The sequence below is a fragment of the Chlorocebus sabaeus genome, chromosome 1 (genome assembly GCF_047675955.1).
Source record: "Chlorocebus sabaeus isolate Y175 chromosome 1, mChlSab1.0.hap1, whole genome shotgun sequence".
Classification (NCBI taxonomy): domain Eukaryota; kingdom Metazoa; phylum Chordata; class Mammalia; order Primates; family Cercopithecidae; genus Chlorocebus; species Chlorocebus sabaeus.
In genome coordinates, this window is record NC_132904.1 from 70,802,612 (window position 1) to 70,827,171 (window position 24,560).

Consider the following 24,560-nt stretch of genomic DNA (forward strand, 5'->3'; position numbering starts at 1 on the left):
CAATGGGAAGAACATGGGCAAGGCATTTGCAGAAAGATGATGCCTGCTAGTTTACAATCTGACTGGGGAAACAGGATGCTGACCCAGGAAACTGTCAGTGATGTCAGACAACATATAAACGGCAGAATAGATTTAAAAATTAAGTACCAAACAACCGGTGAGAAAAAGCTTAGAGTTCAGAGGAGGAACAGGTAATTGTATGTGGCTCTAAAAGGTGCTCTAAAAAATGAACCGAAGGAGGTCAGACTGGTCAGGGCTAGCGGCCCAATGAAGGTGCAGGGCTTCAACTGAGTCTTCAAAGATGGGCAGGATGTGCCAGAAGTAGAGACAGAAGTAATGAGTGGGTGTGCTTTGGGAAAGGGACAGTGACTAGGAAGCAGAGATATTCAACACAAGCCACTGAGGCGTCTGTCTTCAGTTCCCATGGGGGAGCCACTACCATGTCAGTCCAGGGCTGATTCCTGGGACAGCCACAGACCAGACAGGCATCAGCAGCCCCAGAGAGACTCTTCTAGGGGAAGGAAGTGTGCCAAGATCTGTGCATGCCAAATGGACGACACAGCCATGAACATTTAAATCCACGTCTCTGGGTGGTCACTTCTCCCGTTACCATGGTAACAGGGCTGTTCTAAGCAAAAAGTAGCTGTTGGCCAAAAGCTACTACTGCTGGCTCACTGCAAAGCTGAACCTGATTGCTCTAATTCACCAGTGGGGCTTAATTATCTCAAAAAACTTCTGTGCAAAGATTTTAGACTGTCCTGGAGGGGATTTTAGATGAAATGATGATTGCTCCTCTTCTTCCTCCAATCCATGTCTGCTGTGACAATCTTCCTTAAAAATCAGACATGATCATGCAACTCTCCCATTAAAACTGTCCAACAGCTCTCCTGCTGCCTACAGGATAAAATCCAAACTCCCTGGCATGGCATTTATAGCATCTGCTAATGGTGTCTCACATCTAGCCTCATCTCCTATTACCTCTCGCCCCCATCCCTTGCACACTTCAGACACCAAGTTTCTGTCCAGTCTCTGAACATACCACATATCACATACTGTTGCCCTTGCACATACTGTTTTGTCTTTCTGGAACACCCTTTGCCACCTTCTTTCTCCGATAGATGTCACCTCCACAGTGAAGCCTTCCCTGATTCTTCCTCCCTTACCCATCTGTTCTTCACCCAATTGCCTTTTCTTTACAGGAAGCCTCCCTTTTTTATCTGCATAGTACAACTCCCTGTACACACCTCTATGACAGCATGTATCATAGCTTAGTGTAAATATTTGTTTTTTACCATTGTGCACTAAGTTCCCAAGAGGAAAGAACCAATACTTCATCTCACTGTAAAAGCCCAGCACTCAGGCCAGTGTCTGGCACACAGTGGGCTCTATTCTCTTGATGAATGACTAACGGCTGCCTGAAAGAACTGCACATGTTAAGGGCACAATGTCTGGCTTGACAGAAATAATTCTGAGACAATATCTTTAAAGAGGCAACATGCTTATAGAGGTGCATTATTTTTTAATATTTAGCACGCTTCCAAATGGAAGATTAAATGTCCTCTTCCCACTGACATCCAGCTCGGCTTGGTGACTTGCAGTGCTTTCCCTGTCGAAGAATTAGAACCTCACTGTTGACTGCAGTAGTGGCCACATGTTTTGCTACGACCAATGAAACATGGGCGGAAGTAACATCTGGCACTTCCACACAGAAGCTTTATGAGCCAGCTCATGTTTGCCATTTGTCTTTTTCCTTTTCCATGAGACTGGCAATGTCCCATATAGAGGCTTCTCTGTCAGGCTGGGTCTTTGAGTGAAGACAGCGTGGGATGGCTTTAATCAAAATTTAATTTAATCATGATTATAATTTAATTATAATCATAATTACATTATAACTAAATTATAACTAAATTTTTCCTTAAAACAGCCCTGTTGCCATGGAAACAGGAGAAGTGACCCACCGAGAGATGTCTATTTAATCATTCACGGCCATGTCGTCCATTTGGCATGCACAGATCTTGGCACACTTCCTTCCCCTAGAAGCGTCTTTCTGGGGCTGCTGATGCCTGTCTGGTCTGTGGCTGTCCCAGGAATCAGCCCTGGGCTCACATGGTAGTGGCTCCCCCATGGGAACTGAAGACAGACGCCTCAGTGGCTTGTGTTGAATATATCTGCTTCCTAGTCACTGTCCCTTTCCCGAAGCACATTCACTCATCACTTCTCTCTCTCGCCACATCCTGCCCATCTTTGAAGACTCAGTTGAAGCCCTGCACCTTTGTTGGGCCCGCTAGCCCTGACCACTCTGGCCTCCTTTGGTTGTTTTTAAAATGAAATTATAATCATGATTATAATTGAAGTACAAAGTTTAATTTATAATTATATGTTATAATTTATAATTCATAAATGAGGCACAGAGATTAACAATAATAAAATAGAATAATAATAATAATATACTGTATTAAAGTTATGGGAAAATGACCTCTCTCTCTTAAAATATCTTATCGTACTACACTGAGAATAACTGAAACCACAGAAAGTAAAATTGCAAATAAGGGGGACTACTGTACCTCTAAGTTCTAGCTGTGGCTCTAGCTATATGTGTGACCTGAACAAGTCCCTTCCCCTCTCTGGGCCTCAGTTTCCTTTTTAACAAATACTGAAGTTCAGCTTTCTACTCTAACACTGTAAATACGTGCTAGGATTTTACTCCTTGCCACTGTCATTTCACCCTTTTCCCCACCTCTACCGATTATATGGAATGGTTGACACTTTTGAAGTGTTCTTTTTTATTTGCGTTTTCTTAGGTTAAACTTACATACAATGATATGCACAGGTCTCAAGTGGACCATTTGGTGAGTTTTGACAAATGCATACAGCCACATGTCCCTAACAAGATATCGAGAGCACATTTTCAATACCCCAGAGAATCCTCTTGCACATCATCCAGTTAATCCTTTCCCTCCAGAGGCAAGCACTATTGTGATTTTTTTCCACCATGGATTAGTTTTATGGAATGGTTGGCATTCTGAACTCCTTAGCTCTTTGAGGTGTCTAGTTGTTCAGGTTGCCTATTCTGAACGCTTCTGAACTCCAGGCATGTGAAGACACAAAGAGAAATTCTTGGCGGGTTCTCAGGACACTCACCCATGGTTCTGCAAATTCTCTAATTTTCTGAGCCTCTGAGTCACTGATAAAGTCATGGTAGAGAGCAATGTAGGGCTCCAGGTGGATGACCTCCTTCCGGATGGGCTGGAGCAGCAGGTAGGCATTGGAATTGGTCTCGTAGGAACAGTAGAGGCTAGGGATCTGGTAGAGAGTGGGCTGGAAAGAAAGAATAGGATAAGCACAAGAGAAGAAGGGTCTAGGGGCAAAACTCAACTTAGGGGAACTATGGCATAAAAAATTGGAATGCAAAAGATACAGAATGTGGTCACTCTGATGCTGCCCAAGTGAGCTTTATTGTTTTTAATGCATCAGCTCTATCCCCTCATGTTATCCCAATTCTAGTTTCTCACACTCTAGCCAGGCCTCTCCCCCTTTCTCTTTCCCTGAGGAATCCTACCTGGGAACCCAGGGTCTGACATAGCCCCTCGTAGGTGTCTCTGGTCTGCAGGTGGGGTATATTGGGCCTCTGGATGACAGCCTCAGTTACCACCTGGTTGGGGCTCTCTGCCAAGAGCCTTTCATATTTCAAGACATTCCTGGCCATCCTCTTATTATCTGGGCCTGGAAGAAATCAGAGCAGGGAATATAAAATAGGGATTAACAAACACTGGCAGCAGGGAGTGCCACCCAGGTTTCCTCCAGCTTCACTGCCGCACAAGATGGGCAACTGGATCTCCTGAATAACTCCTCATGTCAACGCACAGGAGGACACAAGGCCCTCACTCCCAGAAGAGTACCTGGTATTTTTTTTTTTAAGTACCTGTTTTGTTTTTTTTTTTTAAAGTACCCAAAGCCCTTTGCACCTTTGAAGATGCAAAGGTGCAAAGGGCTTTAGGAAGCAAAGTGGAACTTAAAACTCTTAGGCCAAGGGATCATGAGGATGGCTGCTCTGGGACAGTGTGATGGTATATATGAGGAAGATGAAGCTTCATTCATTCATTCATTGATTCTTTCACCCATCCATTCAGTAAATCTTCAATGAACATCTACTATGTACCAGATACTGTGCTACAGGCTGACCTCCCAGAATTTAGAGTCTAATGGAGAAAAAGGACATTAAATTATCACTTACAACAAAATATGATAAGTGCAATGAAAGAGAAGTCCAGAAAGCCAAAGCCTATTGCAAAAGGACCCAACCTATTCTTCCCCAGAGAATTGGAAGCTAATTCATTCCTGGCTCCACTAGATCTTTCAAATCTCCTAACTGGCCTAGACCCAGAGCAAAGAAGTATGGGGCAGAGGGACTCTAGACTTTGGCTCTAGACTGAATTCCCACAGGGCCCTTGGGAAACCCAATAAATCTTGTGTCTTGTTCGTGCCCACCTGTCTGTACCCACTTTGGCTGCAAGATGCCCCATGCATTGGCAGAGCTACCCGTGGCCTGCTGGTCTCTTTGCATGACTCTCAATGCATCTCAGAAGGAGATACCGAATTGTTCTAAGGCTCCCAAAGCATCTTTCTCTGAGGAACCCAGTGTGCTTCTAACCACAAGCATCACCCTGGCAAAAGAGGAAAGGAAGGAGCAGAAATTACCATTCTGTTTTAATAAGAGAAGAAATGAAGTTTTGGAGAATGGAAATTATTAGCCCAAACCCCAGTGAAAATATTGCAAAGCCAGAAATAAAACTGGGAATCTCAACTTGCCATGTTCTATTATCCACCTATAAAAGCACACAATTTGGGTGGATAGCAAAAAATTGAATAGATCAAGTGCAAAGAAATAAAGAAGGTTTGGATTATAATTTTGTTTGTACCACTAATTACTCAAGTGTTTGTAGATATACAGCTACTTCCCTATCCTATTGTTTGCTAAATTATCAGAAGGGAGTAATGTTACTAAATTGATTCATTAAAAAGTTATGTATACATGCAATTGTAAAGTCCTATATGAAATACTTTATAAATATTAAAACAAAATAGTGATTTTTGTATCTCATTTAAGTATCTACATACTAAATACTCATGCCTGTAATCCCAGCATTTTGGGAGGCCAAGGCAGGTGGATCACTTGAGGCCAGGAGTTCGAGACCAGTCTGGCCAACATGGCAGAACCCCCTCTCTGCTAAAAATATAAAAATTAGCTGGGCACGGTGGCACATGGCTGTAATCCCAGCTACTTGGGAGGCTGAGGCACACGAATCACTTGAACCTGGGAGGCAGAGACTGCAGTGAGCCAAGATCGCGCCATTGCACTCCAGCCTGGGTGACAGAATGAGACTCTGTCTCAAAAAACAAAACCAAAAAACAAACAACAAAGAAAAAAAAACCACACCCCCAAAAGCAAAAGTAAAACGAAACAAATGAATACTGTATTAAAGAAAAACCTAGGAAGCCATTTACCACTAAAATGTTAAGCAAATATACACATATAACTTTGAAGCAAACATTTCCAAGCAGATAGCTGAGTTAGGAAGCATCTCCCTCCTGTTTAACTCATTTTGTTGTTAGCGAGGGACTCCCTGAAGGGGGGATGATGCTGAATTATGTGACCCACTGGCTGGGCAGGATGCATGCATCACAGAGAGAGACCTGATGTAAAGGGAAAAACTGGTATCTCTCTGTGAGCAGTCAAACTGAGCAATCCTGCTGAGTCACTTTCCTTCTTGCGTACATAGTGCACACTGATTTCATTCATTCTTGGGTCTGCTTCCAAAATCTGGGACTTTAAAATGTCTCTGAAGAAACTAGCTCCCACTCCTGGGCTTTTTCCCATTGAAGCAACACTAATATATCATTGATTGGGTGGAGGAAGGAAGGGACAGGTTGATATCTTCTCAGCGTTTTCCAACTAACTTAAAAATTTCCCCTGATGCATTGAACAGTATGTAAGATTTCACCAAAATTTGAAATGTGACCTGGATTATGAAATCAAGATAATAAAGATAGGGCCAGGCACAGTGGTTCATACCTGTAATCCCAGAACTTTGGGAGGCCGAGGTGGGGGGACCACTCGAGGTTAGGAGTTTGAGACCAGCCTCGCCAACATGGTGAAACCCCGTCTCTACTAAAAATACGAAAATTAGCCCGGTGTGGTGGTGGGCGTGGGCGCCTATAATCCCAGCTACTTGGGAGGCTGAGGCAGGAGAATCGCTTGAACCCAGGAGGCAGTGAGCTGAGATCACGCCACTGCACTCCAGCCTGGGTGACAGAGTGAGGAAAAAAAAAAAGATAATAAAGACAGATAGCTGTATTTCTTTTGCAGGAATTAAAAGCCAGGAGCAGAAGGGAGTTCCCCATAAGTCAGACCTGTGGCTGGCTTATCTTTTATCCATTACGTACTGTAGAGAAGAAACTCCCGAGAGAGGCTGAGGGCACATGAAACATTTCCTGCCTGTTTCAAAAAAAAGGAAAAGAAAGCATTAACTTCACTGAGGACATCTCCTCTGAACAAACCATTAAATGGATTTTTAAAAAAACTATAAAATATTCTTACCATAAGTAGATAACAAGGCTCACTGAAAGGAACGGCAGACCAGAAATGCAGAGGATCTATGGCCTCGCTGCAAATGAGGTCTCACCAGTCTCCTCATTTACTAATGACTTATGACCACCCTTACCAGGCAAGGTAGGAAAATAAATGAAAATAAACCTTCTTAAAGTGCCCTCAAATCTTAAAGCATGCAAAACCACGTAATTGCAGTGTGTTGTTATTTGTTATATTATATTTAATAATACAACCAAAGTTAAATATATTTAACCTAATATGGAACTATAAAAATCCTAGTAAAAATATAATTTGTTCTCCAGATTCAGTTCTTCCCAGAGTCCACAAAGTTAGTGGAGGGAGGCAAAGAAAGAACTAAAATGGAAACATTGCCCAGTGCACAGGAATTAACTCTCCCTGCAGCCATTCAACCTTGGGCTCAACATAGTCAAAAGGAAATAGGGCTTTCCAGACAAATCTAGGGAACAGAATCCTGAATGGGTATCCAGCAGTCCTCTTCTGGGTGCTGCCAAATGATGATTAACTGATAGAAATGTATTTCATTCCACTCACTTTACTTTAGCATCTTAACAATTCACTTTTAATGATAAAAACAATAAGCAGCACACTATGAAACATATGAGAAATGGAAAAAAATTACTACACCAAAATCCAGGGACTGAAGCACTTTGGATAATATCTAATTTTTACATAGTTATAAGCATATTTGTATACATTTCACGTCCTGATTGTTTCACTCTACACTGTTATCAGGAGTATTTTGATATCATCACGTAGTCTTCACAGACAGCGTTTTTAATGGCTGCATTTTATTCCATCCAGAAGATACACCACAGAGAACATAACCATTCCACTACTGTTGGACAAATATATTGTTTCTAATTATTTGATGTAATGAATTACTCTGTTCTACATTTAACAAGGAATACTTGAGTAATCTATGAATATCTTATAATGTCAAATATTAAGTTAAGGTCACAGCTTTTCAAACTCTTCGTGAGATGAAAAGAACCAAATACAATTTCACATATCTTTAAAACTTGAGATCCTTGTAATAAAGTAAAATTATATTTTACAAAGAACAAAGAGTTACTTTTGGTGTCTCAGTTAAGTTTCTTTGGAAATAGGTACACTAAGTAACATTAAATGAAAACAAAACACATACATGTATGTATCATGTAATAAGAACTGACATTTATCCAGCAAGTAGCATGTGCCATGCATGCATTCTGTTAAAGACTTTGCCTGTATTAGCTCACTCAATCCTCACAGCAACCCATTTGAGGTGAGCATCATTATTCCTCTCTTACAAATAAGAAAATTGAGGCCCAGGGAAGCTAAATAAGTTGCCCATGTTTTCATAGCATTTGAACCCAGGTCTGTCTGATTCCAGAGCCCACAGCTTAACCACTGTACTCTACCATCTCTCATTATTAGCAGTTACTAAAATTTTTTTTACTAACATATATGAAATAAAATACATTATGAAATAAAATACATTAAATTTTATATGATAATGAAAGGTCCATGGGGACATTTACTTCCAGTTTACTAGGGAGTGAGAAGGAACATAAACCATCTATAAGATAATGCCTTATATGTTCTGTTATTGGGGAATAAAAACATGCTATAAGAGCACCAAGGAGGAAAGCCTGGGGAGTGAGGAGAACTCAGGAAGACTTCACAAAGTAGGTGACATTCGAACTGCGCCTTGTAAGATAAACAGAATTTCACCAGACAAAGGAGGATGTGGAAAGAGAGTAGAAGAGAAATCCAAGCCATCAGAGTTAGAGGGAAACAAAACAAAACTAATCAATAATTGGGTACAGCACTTGAAACCCCGTCTTTCAAGGTAAGCTGCTTTAGTTTCTCTTCTCTGAGTCTTTCCACATTGATTCTCCATTTCCTTCCTCTAGGAAAACTCAATTACTTCTCACGCTTTGTTACATCACAGTTATTCTATTTGGCTTTAACACACAGCAATTTAGCAGGACAGTTAGGAAGAGCACATACACAGTTTTTTTTTTTTTTTTTTTGAGAAGCAGTTTCACTTGTTTCCCAGGCTGGAGTGCAATGGCACAATCTCGGCTCACCACAACCTCCGCCTCTCGAGCTCAGGCAATTCTCCTGCCTCAGTCTCCTGAGTAACTGGGATTACAGGCATGTGCCACCACACCTAGCTAATTTTTGTTTTTTTCTTTTCTCGTAGAGACGCGGTTTCTCCATGTTGGTCAGGCTGGTCTCGAACTCCTGACCTCAGATGATCCGCCCGCCTCAACCTCCCAAAGTGCTGGGATTACAGGCATGAGTCACCGCACCCGGCCAACATAGACACAGTTTTACAACAAAGATCCATTCACCAGGAACTTCCATGAAAGGAACAGGACTGTTTACTGCACTGAAAGTAAATCTGTTTGGGCAGCAACACATGGGTTTGGACCACCCACATCCTCCTCCCCTTTCTCAAGAAAAGGGGGAAAGAAAAAAAAAGGTAGGGAGCAGAAATGGTTTACTAGTTTTGGAAACTCTAGGGAACTGGTTCCATGGAGATTTTTGCAGCCTACCCTTGAAGACTGTACAACTCGGGTGGGAAGTGGGGTTAGCTATACAAAAGCTATACCTTACCCAGTTATTGGTTAGTTTTGTTTATTGGCAGCTGCTTTATTTAGGGAAATGAACTTCTACATAAGGCACACCAGGGAGTAAGTAGATCAACACTGCCATGGAAAAATAACACCTGGAGGAAGCACTGTGGCTGGCACTACAGAACAGTGACTCCAGCTCTGTAACCAGACACGAGTCACGTTACAGTGGGACTCAACTGCAGACAGGAAAAGCTCATAATCAAACTTCTTTGTCCATGGCAATATCATGGGTAATATCTGTGACGAATTATGAGTTGCTGAGAGCACAAAAGAGTGATCTACATTTACTGTGAACCCACTAACCATTTGGGAATAAAGCAGCTGCTGCTACAGGTGACAAACTGCCTCCTACATGGGAAATAATGATTGTAAAGTAGTCAATGCATTGGAAAGAGCACTGGACTAGTAGTCTAATCCTAGGTCTATAAGCTTTGTGACAAGTTAAGAGTCTTTTGGAGACTCAGTTTCCTCGCATGTGATACATGGAAATGATAAAATAACTTCCTTGCTTGACTCACATTTGGTCCTACTGGGAAGATGAAACAGATGAAGATGTGAAAATGCTTAGAATTTGTAAAGCAGTTATAAAGGATTTCACTTAGTAAAATAAAAGCAAGTGAGCTTCACTTATTCCCTTACCTGGAAATAGGCAAAGGCCAAGTGATCCAAGGCATCTTCTAGACTTGCCTCATCCTCTGTCTTCCACTCTCCATAAGATCCTCGGAAGAGACTGACAGCCTCCTCCAGCCATGGAATGGCATGGTAATAATCCCCCATGTCATAGGCCACCTACACAGAACACAAGTACCATCGCTAAAGCCTTATTCCACAGGCAGAAAAAGAAAATGACAATTCAAAGAATAAGAGGACCTTTGGAATCCAAGAAGGCAGATTTTAATTTCAAACTCATTTTAATTCAATTTATTAAGCATCTACTATATACAATGCATTGTATTCGGTGGAGAGGAGACATAAGGGTTCTTACGCTTAAGGAATTTATAATCTGAAGGAGAAGAGAACATGACCTCAACTAACTTTAATTTGGGACACAATGTCATGAGTGCTCCAAGGAAAATGCATACTATCCTGTGGTGGCACAGAGAAGGGAAGAGACTTGGGAATCTCAGAAAGCTTCATGTAGGAGGTAGCATCTGAGACAGGCCTTCCTTGAAGAAGGAAAAGGATTTTGGTGAGTAGAGACTGGGAAGAAAAGTATTTTAAGATGAGGGAATGGCAGAAACAGAAATCTAAAGCAAGAATGTGTTCAAGTAGTCCATCGTGGCTGTAGCTAGGGTGAAGAGAAACAAAAAGTAAACTTGAAACAGCAGCATGGGCTAAGCAAATTACAGTCTTGAATATCATATTTTTAGGAAGATATTGCTGGTAGCAATGTGAAGAATGGATTACATTCATTCATTCATTCATTCATTCATTCATTCATTCAATATTTACTAAGTATTTCCTATGCGCCTGGTGGCCCTGTCCTGTAAGAGCTTAAATCAAGAGGGGGCACGTGAGTAAGCCAATAATTGTAACACAATGCATTAGACACCATAACGAAGGTAGACATGGAATACTATGGAAGCTCAATGGATCTGTTCTGTATTAAATGCTGGAACGCCGGCAACATGGCAACATGTACCAGACATAGCTCCTGTCTCCTCATAGTTTACAGTTAACTAGAATACCAGAGCTGCAAGTGGAATTTCCTGGAAGTTGATACTGGAGACAACATGGAATTGTAAAGTTACAGACTAGGAAGAACTATTACAAAATGATCTAATTAGGGTGTAACTTCCTGACAGAGAAAAATCCTAGAGATATTTCAGTTCTGCAGCCTAAATAATAAATCATTGTTCCTTCAAGTCTGTCATTAACCTGTTGTTTCATTTTTCTGCACCTCAAGTCCTATTTGTAAAAAGGTTGAGCTAAAAAATGCTAAAAATGACTGAACTTTTCATGACAAGTTAATTTGTTTAATTAAGATTTCCATGAATAACTTCAAGTCCCAGCAATATGGTAGACGGAAATAACTGGAATCCTTCCGAACACAAATTCAGACACTTTGAATACTATAAAAAGTGTTGTATTATATATTTTCAAGAAATAAAAAAACAGAAAATATCAGGTACCAGAAACAAAAAAGGGCTAAAAGCCCAAACCATAAGCTTATGAGCAGATGCTGACGTTCCTTAGGATGGGGGTGGGTGTTAATCATAGTAACCTTGGTGTTCAGTAACCTTGGGTTATAACGCCCATATGAAGATAGAAGATGAGCCATTCTTAGACCTGCCGCAAGCCCAGGAACTGGAACTAAGACACCCGTATGAAATTGGATTCTATAAAAAACTACACCTTAGGAGAAAAGGTAGACCAGAAAAAAATTTGCCTGCTGCCTTAATGAGACAAGAAGATTTGTTTGTTTCTGTCTAGCTCTGTGTAAGAATATTCTCAATTTTGAGCCTCTACTTCTTGTGAGTATAGGGTTTGAATCTGCAATATTCATATGGTTAGGGAACTCCTATGTCAATAAATGAATATAAAAATGGATCTAAGGCCAGTGAGAGCACCAGAGTTTCTGGAAGAAGAACACCCAAAACTCTCTGGAGGGATATTCCCACAACTCTGGGCACATGGATTCTCTTAGGGGGAAAATGTCCTGCTGAAAATAAGCTCCCAAACATGACAAACTATATCAGGAAATAATCCATCATGAGCAAGAGTCAACAGACACAATAGCATGATGATGGAATTAGACAATTAAGAATTTGAGAAGATAGGCTGGGTGCAGTGATTTATGCCTGTAGTCCCAGCACTTTGAGAGGCTGAGGCAGGAGGATCACTTGAGGCCAGGAGTTCGAGACCATCCTGGGCAACACAGTGAGACCCTTATTTAAAAAGTAGCTGGATATGGTTAGGCATATCTGCAGTCCTAGCTACTTGGGAGGCTGAGGTGGGAGGATCACTTGAGCCCCCCCAAGTGGGAGGATCACTTGATCAAGGCTGCAGCGAGCCATGATTGTGTCACTGTACTTACTTGGATGGCAGAGCGAAACCTTAAGAAAAAAAAAGAATTTCATAAACTAGAAACTTCATAATCCATAGAGGAAAGGATTGGGGAAGTATAGATGAAACAAATTTGGCCACATGTTGATAATTATTGAAGCTTATTCTGTGACTTGGCAATACCACTCCCAGGTATTCATCCAAGAGAAATGAGAATAAATGTCCATAGAAGGACATAAAAGGATGTTAACAGAAGCTTTATTCACAGTAGCCCAAACTGGAAGCAATCCAAGAATCTGTCAACAGGAGACTGGATCAACAGTTTGTGGCATATTCATAGAATGGAATACTACCCAGCAATAAAAAGAAATGAACTACTAACAAATGATACAATATGGATGAATTGCACAGATATAATGTGCTGAGTGAAAGAAGCTGGACTCAGAAGGGCATATACTATATGGTTCAGGATCGTGGCTACCTGGGCAAGGGTGGAGCAGAAGGGCTGGGGTGAGTGGTAAGGAGGATGAGTGGGGTTTTAGCTGTATGTAACATTTTTTTAAAAATATATATTTTAAAAAATGAAACAAACATAGCAAAATCTGAACATGTATTCATTACAATAATAGATATAATTGCTTGCTATATTATTTTATGTCCTTTTCTTATATTTGAAAAGTTTTCTCTCTCAAAATAAGTAAATAAATATAGAAAGAAAGATCGCCAGTAAGACTTCCAGGAAGTGACTTACTAAATTTTCAACATATGGCTTTACTTTCAGAAAGGCCTCACTAATGAAGAATATGTTAGTACCATACATCAAACTATTTACCTGGCTTAAATTTAAATCAGCCATGAACATGATGATTGAGCTCTGATTCCGCTCAGGATCCCAGAAAAGAGAAAACAGTAAGTACAGAGACTCAAGCAGCCCACTCTGCCTTAATTTGGAAGACTGACTCCCAAAATTTGGAATCAGGACACATGAGACCCACTCCCAGATCTGTTGACAAATACTGTAGGTGTCAGGAAAAATACACCTTACTGCAATAAACACCTTCAAAGGTAAAATGGATTTGCGCCATTGCTTTTTATGGCAAAGGCTGGCAAAGAGTATATTACAAAATGATCTCAAGTGTGATTACAACTTATAATCAAAGATCGGTTAAAGACCTCAGATGGGGGGGTTGGTGTTCCTGAAGTCTACTTCCTCAAGTAATGTTAAAGCGAATGGCCTTAGATTTTGGACACTACTTTAATTTTGTATTTCTAAATGCTTAGGAAATGTTGCATTGGATTCCAGAAAGTCTCAGGAGGCTGTTTCCATGATCCTACCTTTCCATCACCATCTCTTATCTTTTTCCCCAACCTTGTGTCCCTGACCCCCTGATTTCCCTTTCTACCCAAGGGTTCATGCACTGGCCGGGTGCTATAGTGAGGGTGACCAAAGGACCATTTTTCCCAGTTCATGTCTGTTGTTCTAGCATAATTAATAACACCCCTTTCAATCTCAAGAGTGTCCTAAGCATATAAACACCTTTATTACTATGGAAAGGGCCTGAGATTTGGAGTCAAGACTGGGTTCAAGCTTTAGTTCTGCACTTAAAATTGCATAATCTTAGGGCAAGTTATTTACCTTCTCTGAATCTTGTTTTCTTTCTCTGAAAATGGAAATATCAAATTTCCAAGTTTACTGTAAGTATTAAAAAGAAGTAAAAGCAATCGGGACACATTTATTTCATCCATAAGAAACCAGAGCCAAGCAACTGGTCCTCTCTCGAATATTGTTACCTTGCCGACTTGGAAGCAGTCATCCCCTGTGAGAGAAAAGAGCCGTTTGGGGCTGTACAGGTCAGTGATGGCAGAGCCAGTGACTCTCTGAAAGACACCTCGGGCCAGGCCTTTCACATTGAGCATGTACACGTCCTGCAGCCGCATCAGGGCCCTTGCTGCTCCCTCAAGGTCCTCAAAGGCTGGAAGGTCTTGCTCCACCTTCTCATAGCCATCCTTCAGAGCTGTAAAAGTAGTAAAAACATCAACCTGCCATTCAAGAAACAGGAGTTGGGCATTTAATACATGCAAGGCATGACCACCTGTTCAAATATTTAATGAGATCAAGTTGGATTTGTCCTTGTGTTCCCAGAGGCAAGCACAGTTCCTGGCACAGGGTGGATGCTTAATGCAATTCTGAATGAGGAACATTCAGAATGAGTGAATGAGGAATAAAAATTAAGGCACACGGCTTCATTATATTGTCCTATCCTGTATGTCTCCAGAAGTCTTGCTCTTTAGGGAAACAACTCTTCTTTTTCTTTTTCTTTTTCTTTCCTTTTCTTTTTTTTCTCTTCTCTTCTCTTTTCTTTCTTTCTTTTAATAGAAATAGGATCTTGTTCTGTTGCCTAGGCTGGAGCACAGTGGCATGATCATAGCTCATGCTTGAATTCCTGGGCTCAAGTGAGCCTCTCACTTCAGCCTTCTGAGTAGGCAGGACTTCAGGCACACGCCATCACATCCATCTAATTTAAATCAATTTTTTTGTAGAGGCAGGGTCTTGCTATGTTGCCCAAGCTGGTCTCAAACTCCTGGCCTCAAGTGATCCTTCCAACTTAGGCTCCCAAAGTGTTGAGATTATTGGCATGAGCAACTGCACCCAGCCTCTTCTCACTGTTAGCTTTCCAAAAATCAACAAACTTCTTTTTTTTTTTTTTTTTTTTTTTTTGAGACAGGGTCTTGCTCAGTCACCCAGGCTAGCGTGCAATGGTGCAATCTCAATCTCAGCTCACTGCAACCTCCACCTTCTGGGTTCAAGCGATTCTTGTGCCTCAGCTTCCCAAGTCTACAGGCATGTGCCACCATGCCTGGCTAATTTTTGTATTTTTAATAGGTTTCGCTATATTGCCCAGACTAGTCTCGAACTCATGAGCTCAAGCAATCTTAGCCTCTCAAAGTGCTAGGATTATAGGCATAAGCCACTGCGCCCAGCCCAAAAGTCAACACTTTTTTTTTTTTTTTTTTTTTTTTTTTGAGACAAAGTCTCACTCTGTCGCCCCAGGCTGGAGTGCAGTGGTGCAATCTTGGCTCACTGCAACCTCTGCCTCCCGGGTTCAAGCAATTCTCCTGCCTCAGATCCTGAGTAGCTGGGATTACACCACATCCTGGTAATTTTTGTATTTTTAATAGAGACGGGGTTTCACCATGTTCGTTGGGCCAGTCTGGAACTCCTGACCTCAAGTGATCAGCACACCTCAGCTTCCCAAAGTGCTGGATTACAGGCATGACCCACCGGGCCGGCCATCAACAAACTTCTTAAAGCACAAAGCAGAATAAATTGGGAAAGTGATCTTGCTATAGATGACACTGTAGTGACAACTTAATGAAACAGAAACTACTAGAAGACGGTTATTTTCTATACATATATAAATGGAAGGATTTATCTTGTACTTCGTCACAGGATTGTATAATGTATAATGTATAATCATACAAACCGATTAGCAAGGGGTGCTAATTCTTTGTGTTAGCTAGAGCTAAGGATATTAAGTAATACCCACCTACTCCATTACCCTTTGAAATCACACCCCAACAGAATCTCTCTCCTTACCACCAGTCAGGAGATAGAATCTTCTCTCTTACCCTCCAGCCCTCCTCCTCATTACCTCGGATGTTCTCACTGGCCTCCAGACTATGTACCACATTCCTCCAGTCAGACTGTAGGCGTTTGATGAGAGTAAATGCAAGCAGAGGGTTAGCCACAGGGGTTGTTGAATCCTCATGCAAAGAAAGTACCTTGTCATAGAATCTGAAAGAAAGGAGTAGAATGATCTCACCTCCTGATACGACCACTACACCTAGGGAAGGCTGGCATGGTGTGTGTACATTAAGAGTAGCTAACATTGACATGCTGAACCTCTTGGGATTCACATAATAGTCCAACCAAAAAGCCATGCAAGCACAAAGAATATGAAAACTATAGATACAACAAAAGTAGGTCTGCTCTTTTGTTCATTGAATGAGTCAGTCTATATTAATCAATTACTGTATATCAGGCACCATGCTAGAGATACAAAGGCAAGACAGGGTCCAGCTCTCAAAGCGATCACAAAGTCTTTTTCTCCTGTCATCACTGTATATGCAATACTTAGTATCTGGTAGAAACTCAAAAACACTATTGAATTAATTATAGCCACTGTGATGTGTGCTATATAGTGGTCCCCAATCTTTTTGGCACCAGGGATGAGTTTCATGGAAAACGATTTTTTCCACGGACCAGGGGCATTGGGGGATGGTTTTGGGATGAAACTGTTCCACCTCAGATCATCAGGTACCAGTTAGATTCTTATAAGGAGCACGCAACCTAGATCCCTCGCATGTGCAGTTCACAATAAGGTTTACGCTCCTATCAGAATCTAATGCCGCCGCTGATCTGACAGGAGACGGAGCTCAAGCAGCAATGCTCCCTTGCCCACCACTCACCTCCTGCTGGGGGGGGCCCGCCTCCTAACCAGCCATGGACTGGTACCAGTCCCTGGCCCAGGGGTTGGGGACGTCTCTGCTATGAGAGAAGTGAGCATATAACGCTGCAGCTGTGCAGGCAGGGCAGCTCACCCAGGTGGGAGTTAGAAGGGGGAAGGAAAGGCTTCCAAGAAGAGATGGCATTTGATCTGAATCTGAAAGGATTTGTTAAAATACTGAAAGCTATGACTTATTGAGCTCCTACCATGTATTGGCCTGTTGAGCGCTGTAAATAGGTTGTCTCATTTAATCACCCCCCACCTTCGGACCTACATTTAGTGTAGATTTGATTTTACCCATTCCACGGAGAGGAAACAGAAACGAAGCCACACTGTTAGTAAAGGGCAAAGCCGGGATGGAACCCAAGTCTGACTAACTCCAAAACCTGAGTTCTCAGTTGATTATGCTATATGGTTTCTTAAGGAGCTAGAACAAAGAAGAGAAGAAGAGTATTTTTCAAGCCAACAGGAACCATTAGTGTACAAAGGCACAGAGGCTTGAGATATATTTGTAGTAAGTCAATCTACACTAGTTATTTGCTAGATGTCAGACTCCATGCTAGATTCTAGGGATACAAAAGCAAGATGGGGTCCAATACTCAAGGATTTCACGGATAAGAAAATAACTTTTTTTCTCATCACTCTATACCTAAATTCAATACATATTTCTATGAAAGAATGAATGAAGAATACTCTCCTAGGAGCTAAGGAAAAAATTCTGAATAAGGAAATAATCTTAGTCTCAAGGATCCACAGTTTAGTGAGTAAGGAAGATACAAATAATTACATTACAGATGCAATACCAGATTTAAGAACAAGGCTTGGTGGGGAGGACAGAGAGGGGATGATTAATTCGGCCAGAGCAGGTTAGAGAAGGCTTTAAGTGAGAGTGGTACTGTTAAAACTATGACTTGTTCACATATATAAATGTGTGAGAGGGTGGGGAGGAGGCCACTTCAAAACTGCAAGCACAAGACAAGGAGAGTCTGAACCACGACAGCGATGGAGAATGGACTGGGTTCAAGGAAGGAGTTTAGGAAGTGGTGATGACTGTAAAGCGGAATAAGAGGTGGGATTGTCCAGCACACTTTCAACCTTTCTAGCTTGGCAACAATTGCAGAAAAGGGCAGAAATGATAGGGCCTGAAGTGATCATCTTTCTAGTTAATTTCCCTTCTCCAGTGTCCTTCAATAGTGTTCATATAGGCAAAAGATGCTGGTATATTATGGTTAATTCCATTTCTAAAACACCAATGGAATTTATATTACTGAAATTTATTATCTATAACAGGACACATTAAGGGTACTATTCCTGCTCTCCAAGAGTTTTCCCCCTCGTTTTAAAATTATTAACTTCAAAAACAGTATAACAAGAATGGAAGTAGAAGAAAAAAGAGTTTGTGCAAAGTGAAAAAAAATGAACGTGTGCAAGCGCACAGGAGACTATGAGTCCTTTGGCAAGAGTGGGGAACTTCTGCAAGGAGACAGAGATGAAAGTGAAAAATAGAGGAAGTGGCAGGGTGGTAGGATTTCAACCCCTTGGAGCAGAGTCTGATCTGAGGATTTCTAAAGAGTGAGGTCCTCAACTATGAAATGAAGCCTGAAATAGAAGACGACAGTCTTGAGGCTTCCAAGGAGCCGAATGTTTAATTCAACATAAACTAAGCAACAAGAATCTGGACCTGGGTCTCCCAGTGGGGAAATGGGAAGCCTGTCAAGTCCCAGGGTGTCTCTGATCCCAAAGACAAGGCAGTCTGTGAGCTGGAGCTCTAGGGTTTTGAAATGAAACCAGCCTCCAGGGTGTGGGATCTTTACTACCCATTGTTTCCTGCTTTGGCTCCATATGGAACTACTTAGGGAAAGATATTCCACTGCTAGATGAAAAAACTTAACAAGCGGAGACTTGGGCTTGAGTCCAGCTTAAAGAGTAGGTGTCCAGGAACAACTGAGGCTGAGAGGGCAGTGATTTTAAAGGACAGCTGGATAGGAAGGAGCTGGGGGAAGACCCGAGACTTACTCTGACCCAGTCTCCAACTATCACTGTTTCCTCATCCATAAAATGAAAGAACTGGTCTAGTCTAGAAGATTTCTATGGATCCTTTCAGCATGCACATTCTGTTATTTCTTCTGATCATCCCTTTGACAACTGAATAAACAGATTCCTCATTAGCTTGAGGACTAATGTTTAACAGGATTCAGAGGAAACTGAGGCACAAAAGTAAAATGGTAAAGCAGAGAGGTGAATATTTGCCCCAAGTCATGCATCAAATCAAACGTGCTATCTACTTCCTTGTTTTCTTAGCACCCCTCCTTGCATTTTGGGGTTGATTTGTTTAGGTCAGGGTTTGATCTCTATTGCAGCACATCAATTCAGTCCAGTGTTTAGATATGCCACTTTTCTGTCACACAAAGAAAAAAATCTCTCAACTGATAACTGAGGTTGGCTTAGAATCCAAAAGTTGGTCCTAGCCCAGCCTCTGAGCACACAGCGGTTTCCAGAGTCTGGAAACTGAGTTACTGGATGCTGAATTCAAACCTCAGGGTTTCCTAAATGTCTTTTTGCTTTGACAAATACTGCTGAGAATGGAAAATCAGATCCTTTCCTTCAAGAATCTGCACATAAAATTTGCAACCCAATCCCTGCATTAAACATAGCCTGGGCAGGTTATCCAACCACAATACATGGGCTATTTCACTTCAATATGTTTTGCCTTTGGAATTCAGAAATGGTTTTGTCTCAGTTCTTCTGGGACATTCTTAATGCTTAATCCTTAGCACAGAAAAAAATTGCTGCTGACACTTCTCTTTCACTCTTGGTGGTATTTTAAACTACAAAAACAGCAACAACAAAAGCTAGGGTAAACTCTCTTTATATACATAACTAGTATATGTACCATACTGGCATATAACCATATATACAATAACAAGTATAATTTTTATTCATTAACTTGGAGTAGGGAGTAGTTCCAACCTCAAGAATATTGCATTTTTCTATCTCAACCGAGCCTTGGAAACAGCCTCTCAAGTTACATAAAATCACCAGATTGGGAGTATAGAAAAATTAGCAAGAACTGCCAAAATTCTTGTTTTAAAAAGCAAACATAAAGGCTGGGTGCGGTAGCTCATGCTTGCAATCCCAACACTTTGGGAGTACGAGGAGGGAGGATCAATCACTTCAGGCCAGGAGTTCAAGACCAGTCTGGGCAAGAGAGCAAGACCCTGTCTCTACCAAACCAAACCAAACCAAACAAAAACAAAAACAAAAACAAAAACAAAAAAAGCCCTAGCCAGGCATGGTGCGCATGGTGGTGCGCACCCGTAGTCCTAATTACTTGGTAGGCTCAGGCAGGAGGATCACTTGAGCCACAGGTTTGAGGTTACAGCAAGCTATGATAGAGCCGCTGCACTCTAGCCTGGGTGACAGAGCAAGACCCTGTCTCTTAAAAAGCAAACATTTCACTGGGTTTTAGAGCAGTCACTAGAGAACAGAATGACAGAATGCCAGTCTTCAAAATATCAAACTAAACTACAAAATTAAATGTTCGTAAGTCACCTGAGAAAATAATCGGGAACTTTTCTGATTTGTTTTTTATCTAGGCTGTCACAATCCTAGTTAATCCTCAGAGCCAAAAGTGGGGCCTAGTTTCACTAGCTGGTCTTAAAATAAAATAAAATAAAATAAAATAAAATAAAATAAAAATAAAATAATAAGCATAAAGGCTTAGCATTTGCCCAGCAATTGTTACATGCCAGGCATAATGATAAATACTTTTACATGGTACTCTTAATCCTTCAACAACCGTATGGTGATAGGTACTGTGTTTATCATCATTTTAAAGATTAGGAAACTAAAGCTCAAAGAGGTAAAGTAACTTGTCCCAGATCAGAGCCAATGATTCAAATAGAGGTCTGTTAAACTCCTGAATTTACCATTAACCACCATGTACTGTGGCCACTAGTAAAACCTCAATTAGTTAGAGGCTTGGTCTATGTCTTGGTATAACAGATAAAAGAAGCAGTAGGGATAACATGGCATAATAGGAAAAATGTTGGATAAACAGTCAAAACAACTGTATCCTAGTCCTGGATTTGCTACCTGTTAGATTTATTAATACAATCTTGAATAAGCAACTAGACTTTACTTTTCTTGGGATTTAACTGATTTCTCAACAGTTAACAGTGTAATACAAATCTATTTCAAAGCACCTTGTGTGAGAGAGAACCAAATGAGATATGGTTTGTATGAGACCTCCTGCTGCGACAAAGTTGTGGCAATGATAATGGAAAAGACAGTGAAAGAGACCAGCATGGCGGAGTGGGGTTGGCCAGCTGCTTTGGCCAAAATGCTCTGAGTGCTCTCTTCTGAGAATGTAACCTGAAAGACCAGCACAGGGATTCTGACCCCCCACTCCCATCTCCATCTGAGCTACCCAAAGAAAGAGATTACTGATATGAAAACAAGCATGGGTAGCAGGGAGCATGCTGGGCTCTGAAATCAAGCAGAAAAAAGTCTTTCCTATTTCCACCAACAAGCTTGGACTCCAATGACTCTGGGCTATGAACAAAAAGAAGACATTTGACTCAGTCAGCATGGACCCATAGAATACTAGACAACAATGTTATACCAAAAAGTGACAATAATTATTGAAATGATCTTCATTTATTGTTAAAATTAATACATACCTGTATTGTACATTGTCACACTATTTCAAGCTGTTTATATGCAAGCCACATACTTAAGGACAAGTCACAAATTAGTTCATTCAGTCACTATTAACAAGATCTCTCACAAATACTTTCCACCCACAAAATGCTTTTCTTCTACATAGCTCTCTCTCATAGTCATGGGGTCTCAAAGTTTTGCACAGGGTGACAATGGGTTTGGGGGTCACACTGGACCTCAGAGTCACTCCCCATTCCACATACCTTCTTCTCATGTCACCCCAGAATCAGTATTACTATCACATACACTCATGCAAAGTTTTAAAAGCAGTGCATTGTGCCGTCTTAGCTCAATGAGAAGGAGGTCACGTGATACAAGTACAATATTAATATATCCAAATAGTGACGTGGTCATAACCACTCTGTTGGTGTTGTAGGCTTCTTCATGTCCCAAGCAGAGAAGGCACAGCACATATTCATACAGATGGTATCATATACAATCATTTATCTTTCATTTTTCTCAGCTGGACACTGCCAAAGTCAATACATGACTATGGTGCCTCAGCATCCCAAGTCTAACTATCTTTTATGCCACAGTGTGTAGCACTAGAGTTTGTTGATTGTATATCAAAACAATATTAGCTGAGCATCCACTGCTGTGTGCTATACTCAGTATCTTCTGCATCAAGTACGTTTTTTCACAGTGCTTTTTTGATATCAAATATGTTGACACACATATAACATCTCAGTTATCATTTATTTAGTATTTAGAGAGCTTCTACATGTGTAAGGAGAAGGAAGAACTGAAGACATAGAGGGCAGTGGACATCTCTGATTCACAGTCATGGTGCTACAGACCCGAACTCCTTGAGGGCAGAGTTGGCTCTTCTTCACCATTTTATCCCCACTACCTGGAACACTGCCTGGCTCTCAGTAGGCACTCAAAAATATGTGTTCTATGAATTAGTGAACTGAAGCATTATTCATATAGCAACCTGTACAGTTACTCAGCATCACTCACATGCAGAGTATGATATCCACAGCGTCGTGCCCATCCAGTGCCAATGACATGTAAATCTCACATATGGTGGAAGACTGTCACCTGACTCCTAACACTAAACTTCAGCTCACTAGGTCATGCGGTGTTTCACGATCGCCCCTTGAAAAGTCAATACTTGCATAGCTAAAGCGTCACCATATTCTCTCCATCTCACTCTCACAGTGTCTCTGTCACAGCACCGTCCACTGAGTCTGTGTCAGTGTGACACAGGGCCTGGGGATCACACAGCTTCGCACAGCACATTGTGAGGTCCTAGAGTCACCCCACCCCGCTCTTCCACAGTGTCTCAACTTCGCTGAGTGACGCTGGATATGGGGGGGTGCCACCGTGTGTGTTATGGAGTCTGCAGTTCCACACAGTGTGACTCAACCCTCGCCAACACCTCATGCCACGGAGTGTCGGGGTCCCACACAGTGTGACAATGGGTCTGGGGGGTCACACTGGCCCTCAGAGCCACTCCCCATCCCACGCCACAATGTCTCAGTCGCACGGTGCGACAGTGGGTCTGCGGTCCCACGCAGCATGACAATGAGCCTGGGGTCACACTCAACCTGAGTCACCCCACGCTGCTGCACAGTGTCTTCCACTGAGGCCCCTCGGTCGCTCCCACTCGCCGTGCCCTCACCTAGTCAGGTCCCGCAGCCGCGCCTCCTCCCCGCGCAGGTACCGCCTCAGCAGCCCCAGCAGCCGGCGTTCGGGCCCCAGGGCGCGCGCCACGCTGGTCAGTGCCGAGAACGTGTCGCCCCGCGCCGCAGCCCTTTCTGGGTCTCCTGTCCCAAGCGCCAGCACTGCCAGCAGCGCCGCCAGCCGCGCCCCTGGACCCATCGCCAGCGCTAGCGCACTTCTCAGACAGTCCTGGCCGCGCGGCGCCAGCTGCTCCTGCCCTGGCCTGCCCCGCCCCTTCCCCGCCCCTTCCCGGCTCAGGCCCCGCCCCCTGGCCCCGGTCAGTCCCCTCCACCGCCCAGTCTCGCCCCACGCCCCTTGCCTCCTTCCTTGTTTCGACGCGCCTCACCTCGCTCTCTAGCCCTCAGCTCCTCGGAATGCGTGGGGGCTTCCTGCAACATCAGTGTCAGCCGCCCTCCACTAAATCTCGACCCTGTGAAGGTGCTTCCACTGTGCCCATCACACTAGGAGAAATTGAGGCGGGGGCGGGGTGAGCGATGAATTCACAGGTCTGAGGCTGTGACCATCCCCAAATATTGTTAACACCATGCTGACAGCATCCCTAAAATATCCGCCCCTCTGTACCATGGAGTGGGAATACACAAACACCACTGGATCCCCACAGAAGAGCCAATTTTGCGTGTGTGAATAGCTGCGCAGGCAAAGAGCGGCAAGAGGGCAGCGAGCAGGAAAACCCTCACAGAGGGCGTGACATCTGAGCCATCTGAAGGATGAGTAGGACTCTGTCAGGATGTGAGTGTATGACAAATCTAGGACTTACAGAACCTGAAACTCTGGGGTCCTGATGTCACTGCTTTACACAATATACCTACAGTCACTTAGGCAAACAAAAATATTGCTATTATTATAGCCTACTAGGCTACTTACTCTATTTCCCCCTTTTAATCATTTCCCAGGCAATGTTCATTCTTTCACAAATATTTATTAGCACCTATGTTAATGTGCTGACTACACAGAGAAATAGCAGATCCAATCCTGGACTCAAAGGAGGAGACAGATATGTAAACAAGTAATCACAGTAAAGTGCTGTCAGAGTAACTGAGGGTTGTGCAATGTGCAATGGCAACACTGAAGAAGGAACCCTCATCTAGCGGGTGGAGAGGGCTTCAGAGAGGAGATAATGTGTGCTGGTTCAAAAGGATGAAAAAAATTGGAAGTTGACAGGCAAGGGAGGAGTGGGCTTTCCTGGCAGAAGGTACCTGTGCGTGACAAGGTTTGGAGGTGGAAAACAGTTTGAGTTCCAGAAATGACGAGAAGTTCCTTGTGCTTGAAACTATCAGATTGCGAAGGGCCTTTGCATGCCATACTAAGAAATTTAGGTGCTTTTCCTCTATGAAAATCCAGTGGAAGTTTTTAAGGTGGTAATAACTGTAATAACAATGGCAA

General features: G+C 42.3%; 1 protein-coding gene across 3 annotated transcripts in view; it reads right to left on the reverse strand.

The window, feature by feature from the left end:
* The window catches only part of P4HA3 (prolyl 4-hydroxylase subunit alpha 3), a 38,038-nt gene extending 14,672 nt beyond the window's left edge, over nucleotides 1–23,366 (reverse strand). For 2 of the 3 annotated variants that reach the window (XM_008020131.3, XM_008020129.3), the window contains exons 1-7: nucleotides 23,116–23,366; nucleotides 15,915–16,057; nucleotides 14,053–14,276; nucleotides 9,895–10,044; nucleotides 6,445–6,496; nucleotides 3,560–3,723; nucleotides 3,142–3,318 (exon numbers count right to left, since the gene is read on the reverse strand). In XM_008020131.3, coding sequence (XP_008018322.2) covers nucleotides 3,142–3,318; nucleotides 3,560–3,723; nucleotides 6,445–6,496; nucleotides 9,895–10,044; nucleotides 14,053–14,276; nucleotides 15,915–16,057; nucleotides 23,116–23,315 — 1,110 coding nt within the window. In that variant the 5' untranslated portion in view covers nucleotides 23,316–23,366. The remainder of the gene's footprint in view (nucleotides 1–3,141; nucleotides 3,319–3,559; nucleotides 3,724–6,444; nucleotides 6,497–9,894; nucleotides 10,045–14,052; nucleotides 14,277–15,914; nucleotides 16,058–23,115) is intronic. The other variant, XM_008020130.3, reaches the window with a different exon arrangement.
* Nucleotides 23,367–24,560: the final 1,194 nt, after the last annotated feature.